General features: G+C 41.3%; 1 protein-coding gene across 1 annotated transcript in view; it reads right to left on the reverse strand.

The window, feature by feature from the left end:
* PAPPA (pappalysin 1) overlaps nt 1–13,762 on the reverse strand; it is a 482,150-nt gene that overhangs the window by 427,961 nt on the left and 40,427 nt on the right. Inside the window, exon 2 of the mRNA XM_073573135.1 lies at nt 7,162–8,236. Coding sequence (XP_073429236.1) covers nt 7,162–8,236 — 1,075 coding nt within the window. The remainder of the gene's footprint in view (nt 1–7,161; nt 8,237–13,762) is intronic.

A 13,762-nucleotide genomic window follows, 5' to 3' on the forward strand; every position in this document is an offset into this window, starting at 1 on the left:
AAGTTGCTAATCGGCTGCAACTCATCAATATTCCCTTAGAGCAAACGTCAAAATAGTAAAGGCTGCAACCGATTAGCAACTACTAATTGGTTGTAGCCGTTACTTAACACAACAATGTCACATCACCCGCTGAAAACAGCAATGCTGACATCACTGGAATGGTGCAGCTTGCGAGAGAAGAGTATTCTTTACTTCTATTTTTTTGGGACATTGAATTGATTAAGCATGGTGTGAAGAAACCAGAGTATATCTTAATTGCCCAGACGGCAATGTTTTTGCAGGCCTGGAGGAATTGACTTTTTGTCTATATATTTGACTTGGGGATTTAAGTGTGGATTGTGGTAGGTCAAGAAGTCTTGCAAGCTGATATGCTATTTAACATACTGTGTAAGTCTGTAATAGTGACTGTACATAGTGTGTGTTTATCTTTGTCTATTGATGTGCACTGATATGCTAATTGTGCATTGTATTATGAAACTAGTTTGTTGACTTCTAAAGTAAAGAGGGAAAAGAATGCAATGGTTGTCTGAAGGACACTGGGTAATTCTAAAAATATCTTACATGCCTTGGGTATAAAAAGACTCAAGAGTCAGAGAGAGCAGGTCTCATCTCATCAGAAAGAGCTATTAGCCGTAACTTCCGCTAAACACTCAACGGACGAGAGGACTGCAGACAATTCATCATGGCACCATCATGAGGTACACAGATCTATGATTCTATAGGAATCAACTTAGGGGTTGTCAGCCCCGGCTGGAAGGACACAGATCTGATCCAGTGACCATCTCTCAACCATGGATATGTTTTGAGAAATCCAGGTTTGGGGACCCGCTGGTTGCCTGGTTCAATGGAGATGGTCGGATACGCCAGGTGGTGACTCTCGTGTCAACTGGCTTTGGACCTTGTAAGGACAGTATGGACTGTCACCTCCCTACGCTTGTTGTTATCTCTTCTCTGTGTGTATATCACAGGTGGAATAGCGACCCTGGGAGCTGTGATGTTGTGTCAACTGGCTTTGGACCTTCTACGGACTCTATGATCTGTTCTCGGTCATCTCCCTATGCTTGTCAATATCTCTTCTCCATGTGTATATCACAGGTGGAATATCGACCCTGAGAGCTCTGACGTAACATCTACCGTTATCCAGGAGAGTCAGCGGAAGGGTTGGGCCCTGTAATGTGCACCATGTTGGGGGTAATTGCTGCTAATTCAATAAAGTATTGCCACACTGTTTTATCCTAACCATGTGTTGTCTGTGTAGTATGCTGCCCACGGGGAGATAGAGCAGGCGTTCAGTGGTACGAGACCTGGTCCATGCAGTCTTTCTAAAGGCGGCCAGGCCAGCGGACAAGAGCACCCAATGACCCCGTTTCTCCACACAGAGGTTAGCCAGAAGTGGACAATTCTTTTGCATGGGCAGATGATTTTGTGGACAAACGGTCATTCAACTTTTCCTTCCTGACCAATGGTCCATGTAAACAAATCTGCCAGAGAGAACTAGAGGATGCTTCTTTGTCATTTGATCACAGCTTTAATAAATAATCAGTTGGGCGGCGCAATCTGCTGTTGACAATAATAAAACTGTATGTGGATGAACAATCACATTAGCGATCATCTGATTACATCCAGTGCTGCTGATAGCTCCATGTAAAAAAGAGCTTAACGAGTGCTAATGGTTGTTCTATATTGTGTTGACTTGCAATATTTTGGGAAGAAATTTTGTCTATGTAAAAAGTACCTACATTTCATCCTCAGTGGCCAATACATAAAAATGTTGCAATAAATACAGCCATGCAAATGAAAAGTTCCGGAATACACCAGATCATACAGGAACAAAGGAAAATTTTGATGGAAACTTCACCATTGAGCACCACTGGTCGATCATGTCTCTGTAAACCTTAGAGTATTGTGCAGAGAATTTAGTTGCAAGTGTTGATGTACAATATCAGTAGTTTCATCCAGTGCCAAGGAATAGATTGAGGCTGGTTTGCTCTTCAGCCATTGAGTCTGGACTTCGTTTTCACAGTCAACAACTTTACGGAGTCATAAATAACATCTGTTTTTTTTTTATTTCTTAACACTGGGAACCTTTAAACAATGAGTATAATTTTAATATAGAAGTATCATGTAGGTTATGTACTGTGCGGACCTCCCATCTGCAAAGGAAACTGTTCTGTGTAAATGTAATTGCTAAAAATGGGTCCACAAATTAATTTTCTTAGCCACAACATATTTCATAAATGAGCTTGGATAAACGAATTGGAAATCTGGGTTACTATGTGTCCAAGCAAATGACAGAACCTAATGATTGTCTGTCACCCAAAGATGCTAGTAATTAATTCCCATCATACCGACTGCACTTAGTCAATTAACTAAATATGTCCCACTAGATGGCCAAACCAGGTGCAGTGACGACACCAGACAGTTCTAATGTAAAAAAAAAAAGCCTTTATGGACGATAAGATGTAGTGATCCCCCTATTCCACGTGGGTACTAGAACCTCAAATTAAGTCACGTTTTCCGCATCTGCATCAAGCTTGACAATTTGAGGTAGAAGTGAAGGACCCTGGCAGCGTCATTGTGACATCCAATAAGCCCCTTAGTAGAGCTGAGGCCATCCATTGCACGACCTGCCAAGGTGAGCCTGGTATAACTTTTTTCATTTAGCTCTTCCTTGTGATGACTTGCTAACCCAATGAGCGCCTTGCCTTGTTTTTCGGTTTCATCTCTCCTAATGTATACAATTTGTTTCAGCAACTAAAAAACCCAATGAAGCTTACCAGGATCATAATATTGATGGCCTTTTTTGCAATAAGCTATCTGACTCTCATCAATCAGTTGTCTAAACAGAACAGGACAATTACCACCATAGCTGCTACTAAGTGGATGTTGTGCAAGTAGACTGAGCATTGTAATAAAGGCTGCAAGGGCCTCCTTTAAACAGTTGACCATCAGGAGTGCTAAAGCCCTCCATATACATACACACTAATCTAATGTGCGTGGGAGCCCTCGACAAATTATGGTTGGGTGAAATAACGAACCAACATGTTTGATTTCAGACTACTGAGTGTATTGTTTCTCTGAGATAAGCCACCGCCAAACATGTCTGACGACGCTCTTTAATAGAGAACACAGGAGTACTTGGCAGAACTAGCGCTCCTGTGTATGGTAGAGCCAATCAAACGATTGGCCAACTATCATTCATCTGGCTGCCAACCAATGTGTATGGTGGGCTTAAGAATTGATTGAAATTTGATATTGATGGCCAAACCCAAGGATTTGTTTACAGACAGCTGTTTTAGGGTTATTCCCTCATGAGTGCATAGTAGACTTCCAATTAGTGCCTCTTGGAGAAAGGCTATTTTGCATATCTTTTACCCTGGGGCATTGCTGGCTCTGTAAGTCTGCCTTATCCAGCTTGGAAGTCTCTTAAAAAAGCAGTATGCCTATAGGGCAAAGGGGCCATGATAGCTTGTCTCCTTACTTGGTGCAATAGAACTACATGGTCTAGATTGCCCAGAACAATTTTCAATTCTATTAAATAGAGTGTTCTACCTCAAGAGCAGGAAATTGTGTACACGTCAATAGGAATGGATTTATTGGTAATTGACTTATAGAGTCATAGAATGGTAGAGTTGGAAGGGACCTCCTGGGTCATCTGGTCTAACCCCTTGCTCAAAGCAGGATTCACTAAATCATCCCAGACAGATGTCTGTCCAGCCTCTGTTTGAATACTTCCATTGAAGGAGAACTCACCACCTCTCGTGGCAACCTGTTTCACTCATTGATCACCTTCACTGTCAAAAAGTTTTTTCCAACATCTAATCTGTGTCTCCTCCCACTTTTTCATCTGTATTCCCCTGAAGGGGAATCTGTCAGCGGATTTTGGGTACTTAATCTGAGAACAGCATATAATGTAGGCCAGAGAGTCTGAGTCCAGAGATGAGTCACTTGCTCAGCAGATTGGTGTAGATTCAATACAATAAGTGTTTTATCAGCAGGAAATTACCACTGCAGGACTAGGTGCCTCATGCCAGGCAGTCCAGCTAATCAATGTAACCCCTCCCCCTTCACTGATTGGCAGCTAGCTATCAGTGTACACAAGAAGTTGACAATCAGTGGTGTGGGCGTGGTTATACCCAGCTCAGAAATCTGAGCACTGCCACATCTACAGCAGAGAAAAAAGCTCTGAGCATCCCAGTAAGTGACAAATCAGTAGAATCAGGCTTTCTGACCCTATATCAAGTTTCCATAGCAAATACCAGGTGACAGAACGGTGGCTCATTGGATACCACTGTTGCTTTGCAGAGCTGGGGTCCTGGGTTTGAAGCCCACCAAGGACAACATCTTGAAGGAGTTTGTATGTTCTCCCCGTGTTTGCGCAGGTTTCCTCCGGGTTCTCGGGTTTCCACCCATACGCCAAAGACATACTGATAGGAATTTATATTGTGAGCCCCAATGGGGACAGTGATGATAATGTCTGTGAAGCTCTGCTGAATATGATGGTGCTATATAATAAATGATACACACTAACTCTAAAGTGAAGCATAAATAAAAGATAAGATCTAGAAAAAAACAAGTAAACTTTATGAAGTTGATTGAGCATTTGCGTAACATGCAATTCATATGTGAAAAACATGGTGGGTGGCTTCTATTCAGTAGTCTCTAGTAGGTAAATGCATACAGTATTTGACACATGAAAAAGCAGCAATAACATTATTGTTCTAATCGAATGTAACTATGACCCACAATGCTACCTCCCTACCTCCCTCATACATGAGACTTAAGCCAGTTTTATTAAAGATACGTTCTTCTTCAATTCTGAAAAATGCACCATCCCAAAATTAATATGACTGTTGGCAGGATTCATGCAATAAATTACTGATATCATGTTCTGTCAAAGAATAAGCCCATTCATGTACAAGCAGGAGGTATCAGTGCCAGAAGATGGCTTTTCATTTTGGACCAATGCGCTAATGAACAAGCCAAAAAAGTAGTAACAAAAGAGAAGGATGATTCTGTAAGCGATACTTTAAAACATCCTTATAATTGGAATTCTTTAGCACAAATCCATCACAGTTTAGCATAAATTGAGATTTTTTTAGAATTATCATTAAAGAGGTTGCCACTACTTTTTCATTGATGACACGGAACCCCAGCCAATCAGATGTTCTCAGTGTCGGCGGCAGCCACCAGCTGGCACTGCTCAATTGGGGAGCTCCTCCTTCTTCTGATATGGCTGCGGCAGTGTAGTGTATGGCATATCCGCCTCCTATTCATTATTTGCCTCCTATTCATTTCATTCATTTGAATAGGAGGCGGATATGCAGTACCTAGCCACGGCCACTACCAGAAGAAGGACCAGCTCCTCAATCGAGTAGTTCCGTCCGGCAGCCAACACCGTTCACAGCTGATCAGCTGGGGTGTTGGATCCCGACCAATCTGATTTTGATGACCTATTCTAAGGATAAGTCATCAATGATGAATTAGTGGGCAACCTCTTGAAATCAGTATTAGCACTATATATGAATACATTAAACATTGCAATATATGTTATTGGAGAAAATAGGGCATCACAACTCTCTATACACTACACCCCCTACCCTGCAAGATCTCAGTAAACGCTCATAAATCTTTTCAGTCATCAAAACATCATTCTAGAATTATAAAGTTTTTAGATCTCAGGAAGGAAGGGGATGCAGCTGCAGATCCTCTGTGTGCTTATGAGACTAAGAAGGTGGAGCAGAAATGGGGGATATCTGAGTGCTGGCCACAACATGAAAAAATATGAATTAACAGGCACTAAAGTTAATAAGGAAATCACAAAGTATAGGTAATGAAAGAATAAGAAGTGAGGGTGCTCCATGTGGAAAATCGGTGGGATTAGGCTGAGGAATTAAAACTCAAAGGAGCACGCACCTGGCAAGGTTGTGCAGATATGCAAGCACAAGAATGCATAGGGTATGGGAGCTGGTTGGATTTGGCTGCTGCTTCACCTGCTGAACCTGACCAAGTCAAGCACAGAGCTTGAGAAAAAAACAGCGAAAGGAAGTTGTGTTTCTGGATTCTGCCGAGTCCAAGGGAGACAAGTTAACGAGAGCATTAGAAAACGGAGACTTTACTGACAATGCATTGTGAAGTTGTTCCTAGATGCTGCCGAGTCCAAGGGAGATAAGTTAATGAGAGCATTAGAAAACGGAGACTTTACTGACAATGTGTTGCGGAGTTGTTCCTACTTTTTCATCAGTTACCTATCAGGTCAATAACTCTGCAACTCATTGTCAGTAAAGTCACCGTTTTCTAATCGTCTGGTTACTTTGTCTCTCTTGAACTCGGCATCACACAGAAACAAGGCGTCTTTCAGTTGGTTTTTCCTCAAATATAGGTAAGGCATGTTTCTGGCTGCACTGCACATTCCCAGCTGCTTTCGGGGAATTTTTGCTTATCTTTTTCTATTGACAATTACGTTTTAATATATTAAAGATGATTTTCTTGTTGTGTCTCAGCCATTGGGTGGTGGGAGCATTGTCTTACAGACTTGTTCACACTTGTGCATGTTACATATGTTTTTAATATATTAAAGATGTTTAACAACCAAAAACATTTATCACATTTACAGAGAATAGGTCATGAATGTATGACGGTTTGGGGATCCCACTACTGGCACCACCATCAATTACTTGAAAAGTGGTGCCATTTCAGCGGTGTCGGTACTTGCGTTCCGGGGCTCAGGTATGGTTTTTATGACAAGAGAGCCCAGGTGCCCTGCACTGGTGTCACTGTCACTGCCTACAGATGTATAAGTCATCAAGGGGAAGTGAGGGTTGCGGCTGGCCGATCACTTCCTCTTGATTACTTATACATCTGAAGGAGAGGACAGGGCTCACTTGTCATAGCAACCTCACGTAACACTGGGGAAAGAGAGTACCAACACTGCTGGAATGGCGCCGGCACAGGAAGTGAGTATAGGTGTTCCAACAGGTTCCAACATTGGGGAGGAAAAGGGGTTGTTCAAGTAGTAGACAACCCACTTAAGGTTTCCAATAATTAATATGATTCAAAAATGAACAAATTATTTTGTATCCCCTCACTAAGTCACAAAACACACACGAACATAAATTAGCCAACCTAAATTCAATATTATATGACAAAGCCAATGCTTACCTGTAAGGTGACTTCGGATCAAAGCAAGTCTTCGTGACATCTGTAACATTGGGATTACAACAAGCTCCACCATCATAATCCAATTCTTCAATGTTGCAATCCATATCACAAACACTGTTTTCCTTCCGGCTTGAGTAATAACAAGTGTTGCGCCCACGACAATCACCACCATCATATCCAGTAAGTTTATGATTGCATTCTGGATCACACTCAGTGCTGCCTATCTTTGTAATGTCACAGTTAGTAAGGATGAGTCGGTATCGTAGAAAGGAGTCATTTCTTTCTAACACATTTAATTCCCATGTGATGTTGTAGGGGTTAAAAGCTTCATTGAGCTTCTTATGCTGAAGCTCGATTTGTTCTTTGGTTACTGTTGGGTTTTCATGGTTGTCATCAAACACGTTGACCACTGTATAACGTACAACTCTGGGTCGCTGGAAACCTCCAACTTTGTTGTAACTAGATATCACCTCCAAATTGTCACAAAGAGTTTGCCCACATTGGGGAAGATCTAAATTTGTGTCCAAGGATGAAACATGGAGATAGATGTTTTCCGTTTGTGGCATTTTACCATATTTACCATCTATGAGAAACCATTTGCTGTTCACATTCTCAAAGCTATCCTGAAGAACAAGTTGAGGTAGAGAAGTGCTCAGTCCATTAAATGCCTGGCCCATATCCAACAATATTTCCTTCTGAGTTCGAGCTATTTTCCAAAGATTAAATTGTTCCATGTAGCCTCTGTAATTTTGATTTAGAGCATTTCCTCCAATCATTAGAGTTTTACATTTCCGAGCAAAAGTGCTGAAGACTGGGCCAACTTGTTCACTACTTGTTGCCACTTGTGCCCCGTTGACATAGAGTTTCAATATGCGACCATTGTAAGTTACAGATAGATGAATCCACTGATTCGGGAGGTAGTTGCGATGAGCAGTGATGGTCGTCATTTTGCGAGCACGATCTGTCTTTAAGGAGAAGAAATAGCGTGGATCTCTTGTACCCTGGTCACTCATGGCCTCAATTCCGAGTACCCATCCACGGTCATGAGAAGTATAAGTACATTTGTCATAAAGTCCTAAGTGTCCCCAGAAAAGAAAAATATATAAATAAGAGTAGTACAAACTTTAGGAGAAACATATATCACTAAACAAATACCACAAAACTTATCAGAAAAATCTACATATAAGCATTTAAATAAAAAATCTGTCAGCAGAACTTCACACCCCAAGCTTTTTATTTGCACATTGGTGGAGATAGGTTGAACTTGATGGACCTAGGTCTTTTTTCAACCTATGTATCTATACGTAACATGTAGCTCTTTCAAAGAAAAGTCCAAAAATACCTTGCATGGTCAGTAGCACATTTCTCCATTACTGAGAAATCAGAGATTTAATTGATATGTAAATGAGGCTGAAAAACTATTTGTAGATTTGAAGCTTAAGTCACTCCAGCTCTATTCCCCACCCAACGCTGCCTCCTCCTGCTTGACTCACTGCTCTTTTGTCTGATTGGCAGGGAATAGAGTTGGAGTAACAGAGGCTTCAGATCTATAGCCTCATTTGCATAATAATTCAGACGCTGATTTCTCAGTAATAGAGGAATGGACCGGCCATGTCAAGATATTGCTTGACTTGTCTTTGAAAGAGCTACATGCACATATAAAGTTTAGGGTATGAAATGCTGCTGACAGAGTCCTTTTAATATAATTTATAGATCTCCTCCCATTGTATGACAATTTGATTGATCCATTCAAATTCTACTGTCTATTTCAGCTTCTATGTTATGGGCACAATATGGAAACCTCCTTCCGATCCTACTGTACCTGATATTAGTATAAAACCCTTTGTTTACTTACATAGAGCTGTAAAAGGTTAATTTGTTGCCGCCATTACTTAGATGCTAAAATACACCTGCTTTACGGCTGTGAAAAATCAACCTAAGGCATGATGCACATGGACATATTGTGTCTTCATGGTAAACTATAAGTTTTACAAAATATTTATATGGTGCCCACAGCTATCTATGTTATACCACAGTAATTCCGTACGACTCTAGTCTCCAAGGTCACTTACTGCATAAATCAGATAGAAAAATAATTCTCCATTGGGCACGGTATTTTGGACATAGCTGTAAAATTGGGCCATACAAAGATGTCATACCATAGAGCAAAAAGTGCCTACAAGTGTGTAATACAGATTTGCTTGGACTTTAGTTCAGACATTGCAACTTTTGGGGGCTCTCTGTGCTGATTTTTCATCCCTGAATGTGCGTTTGGATACCAGGACTCTATCTTATAATGGAGCATCCCGACTGTATGCAAAAGGAACCTTCAAGAATTACATCTTTTTGGAGTATATGGGAGATGTTATTGGCACCGGGAAGATTTACCAACTGTTCTAGTAGTTTGGGAACCTTCTGCTATATTTAGGAGTCTCCAGAAGAGTTGGTCAGTACGCTTCTCACAAAATCCAAGCAAGCAACTCATAAGGTCTGTAACAGTGTAAATGAGTAGTGATTGTTGGAAAAATGGGTTAAATTCTGCACTGTCTGCACTGCTGGAATAGAGATTTGCAGATAAATGAAGCCAAGGATCCAGGAAAATTAAGATGCCATTTAATTATCTACGTGTTTCGAAGTAGCAACACTTCTTCTTCATGACAAACCATAGATCAACGTCTTAATTTTCCTGGATCCTTGGCTTCATTTGTCTGCAATCCTCCTCTGGGTTAAATTCTGCGCTGATGGAATGGAGGATTGTAGGATTATAGATAAATGAAGTCAATGATCCAGGAAAATGAAGATATGGTTTAATTGTCTATGCGTTTCGAAGTAGCAACACTTCTTCTACATGACAAACCATAGATCAACAGTCTTTATTTTCCTGGATCCTTGGCTTCATTTGTTTACAATCCTCCAGTTCGGCAGGGCAGAATTAAACCCATTTTTCCAACAATCACTATCCTCCATCACCACGGGTCTGCCGTAGCCGAATCCAAGTGCTATCTATGGTGGTGGTTGCACAACCTGGAGAGGTGAGTAGGTTTTCTAATTCCTATCCCAATTTTTAATTGTATAAGACCCAATTTGCAGTATTGTCTTTCCAGCCTATTCACAGTGTAACTGAGTAAATATAATAAGTAATCTACAAACAAATTATCAATTGATCCCCATTTTTTTAGGCAACATAAAGTTTCTCATATCTTCCCCACTTTAATTGCGCCAGGTGTCTCTGCCTCGTTGGCCTCATTCTGGACCATGCGAATAAAAAGCAAGTTGACGGTGCACCTCGGAATTTACAGATCACCCCCGTAGTTGCCCCAACGTATGTAGATGAATGTGGACTTGTTTACCAATCAGAATCAATCGGCATAAACCTCATTACTACCGGAGTGGAAAGGTGATGATGTCAAAATGTTTAATTGAATAAACAAAATATTTGGCGCTCGTAGAAAACGTAAACTAGTAAAATATGTGGGGAAGGAATGTGCCTCAAATAGCTGCTATTACACTACACACATGGGGTTTCACTGCAACCTAGTAACAGCCAGATGTCAAGTAGGCGAGATAAGCTTTGTTCTTCCAAAGCCTCCTATTGCATTTTCGCATGTATGTTAGTAATATTGTGTACTAAATATGCAAAGCGTGCGAGTTTACTAAGGGCAAGCTGTTGTGAACATTTGATTCACATTTTGATGAACGTACATGACACATATGTGACAAAAATAAAACACACGATATCGACATTTCACAATTCATATGTTCTAGCTAAATAACACGCAATGCCCAGCTGTATTGAGCAACAGGTAAGAGAATCCATCAGTATCCATGACTAGTGATGGGTGAGCGTGATCGGCACTGCTTGACAGTATATCGAGCATCGGGTTGAGTATCGCTTAGTGCCGTTTATCACGTGGTGCTCAAGTGCTCGAGTCCCTGTAAGATGCTCATTCGAATCATCTGAGCCAACCACGAGAGACCTCCGGAAAAATGCTTGACTTTGCCATTCACTTCCATTATGCGCTACATGACTTGAGCATGTCCGAGTGTCCCACGTGCTCAATTTGGGTACCTTGCACTCGAGCATTTCAGTGCTAAGTCAACACTTACCATGACCCCTCAAAGCTCCAAAGATTTATGTAAAAGTCCAAAGACGGTGTGCCCAAACATAAACAAATATTGAATATATGAAATGTACACTACACTACTGCTATATAGACTATATTTATAAGATTAATACTAATTAAATGAAATCTGTCTCTTGGATATTACTGCCTCATCTGAGAGCAGCCTAATGTAAGGAAATAAACCCTGATTCCAGTGATGTGTCACTTAGTTTACTAGGTGTTGCAGTTGTGATACAATCAAAGTTTTTAGCAGGGCTGAGAAAGCTGATCTTGCACCGAGTCACAACTTTCTGTGTACATTGTACGTTGACAGTAAGCTACTAATCGTGGGGTCGTGGTCAGACCATGGCTCATGTTAGCAGCAGTCCTGGCAGTGATAATCTTCTGGTGATAAAGCATTCATTGTATGGAAACTAGAGCACACAGCCAGAAAAGTTACACAGCCCTAAGATCTGTGTCTCAGCCCCTATGTTATGCTGTCCCTAGATTACATAGCAAAAGCCTTCTGACAGATTCCCTTTCAAGACCAATTCAGGTGTGCCCATTAGCCACATGAAGGCATACTTTCTTTGATGGGTCCTTAACTTTTTTTTTTCATATATACCTCGCCAAGACTAAAAGCCTCCAAAATTTAAAGGAAACCTGTCGCATGAAAAAACTTTATCAGCCTGTATTCATGGGGTTAATCTGCAGGTTAATAGCGCTCTGAACCTGCCCGACACCTGCACTTTGAGCCACCTAGTGAGAGGAAATTAATTTTATTCCTCCTGGTAGCGCTACGGTTTCAGTCAAGGGGTGACGTCGGTGAGGGATCAGTCACAGCTCTGTGCAACAAAGAGGCATCTGTGACTGCACCCCCAGCACTGACTAACAGCAACTTAGCATTAGAGATGGCTGTCAGTCAGAACCGGGGCTCAGTTACAGCTGCCGCTCTCTACACACTGAGCGGTGACTGAACTTGTGCTGGCGCCACCCCCGTGACTGAAACAATGTCATCACCGCCCCCGGGACTGAAACCCGAACACTACCAAGAAGAATAAAGTTCATTTCCTCCCAGCAGTGGGATCCAAGTGCCGGCACCAGGCAGGTTAAGAACACTATTAACCTGCAGATTAACCCAATATCTACAGGTTAATGGCTTTTTTCACATGTCAGGTTCCCTTTAAAAGGCAGGAAAGATTCAGCTCTAATTACAAAACTGCCTTAGATTAATGGGAGGAGTGATTAGGCAGCTATGGAAGCAGTCACTACCTCCAGCACTAGATAACTGTCCAAAAATTTAGTTCAGACATAAGTAGGTGGATGCAGAAGAATGACCGTGAAAACACATTTTTAATTTGTCATGTCCCAAGCGACATCTACAGAAGATCTGTGGTCAGTTCTCCAAGATGTTTGGTGCAACCTCCCTGCTGAGGTCCTTCAAAAACTGTGTGCAAGTGATGCAGGCAAAGAGCGGTCACACCAAATATTGATGTGAATTAGATTTCTCTTTCGTTCATTCATTTTGCAAATTCCTAAAAATTAGCTATTAACTTTTATTTTTTAAAGCATTGTCACTCTGCAGCATTTTTCCCACACCTGTCTAGCACTTTTGCGCAATACGGTATGTTGACAGGCATTTGCTGATGTATAGCCCTGACTGTAGGATCCAACGCTACTGTAAGGGCATACAGTCTAATATGCTTTTCTATAAAAAGAAAAAAAAATAGTACACCCAGCTCAACATATGCCAAAAAGAGTTGAATGGAGCCCTATGGAAACATTTTACATACTGTGCATCGCAAGCGTTCCAGCGCTACACGGAATGGAGCCTAAACATGCTGTAGTAGTTACTTGCCCTGGACATATAGACTGCAGCTGGCATACTATCATTTTTAGAGTTTCAAATAAATTAGCTAGAACACTAAGTCATATGATTACCTCAGTCCAAACAGGGCATTCTAGAAATCACACAACAATCCATTGACAAGCAAACGTCAGGGTCAAGGTTATTGTTTTCTCAAAATAATGTGCATTGCGTCATTGTAATAATTATTCAATCAGTTGATAATGCATAATTGTGCCTTATTTTCTCAATTCTTACATCTGCTTAACTCATGAGCTGCCATGGGAAAAAAGTTATGTTGATTGTGCCTTTCAGGTCAGGATTCCCTATCTAAGGAAAGAAGGAACAGGTTAAGGTTTACAATTAGCATTCAGTACATGTCCGTGTCATAGGTAGCAGTCACTGGCAAAAGGAGGAACCAACATAAAGGCACTGTTCAACACTCCGTTCCCATCATTGGGACAGGGTACAGCAGTGATCTGTAATGACTATTCTTCATTCACGTCCACATTTCAGTGGATTGATGTCCAACCATGCACCAACATAGGCCGAAAGGACATCAACACATTAAACAGTGGGCAAGATTGGAAAACAGTTGTGACTGGTCAGTGCTTCACCTCAGCCCAATTACTAGAAGAGAGCGAATGCAGTG

Source organism: Dendrobates tinctorius, unplaced genomic scaffold, assembly GCF_039654945.1.
Source record: "Dendrobates tinctorius isolate UK_male_01 unplaced genomic scaffold, ASM3965494v1 ptg000034l, whole genome shotgun sequence".
Classification (NCBI taxonomy): domain Eukaryota; kingdom Metazoa; phylum Chordata; class Amphibia; order Anura; family Dendrobatidae; genus Dendrobates; species Dendrobates tinctorius.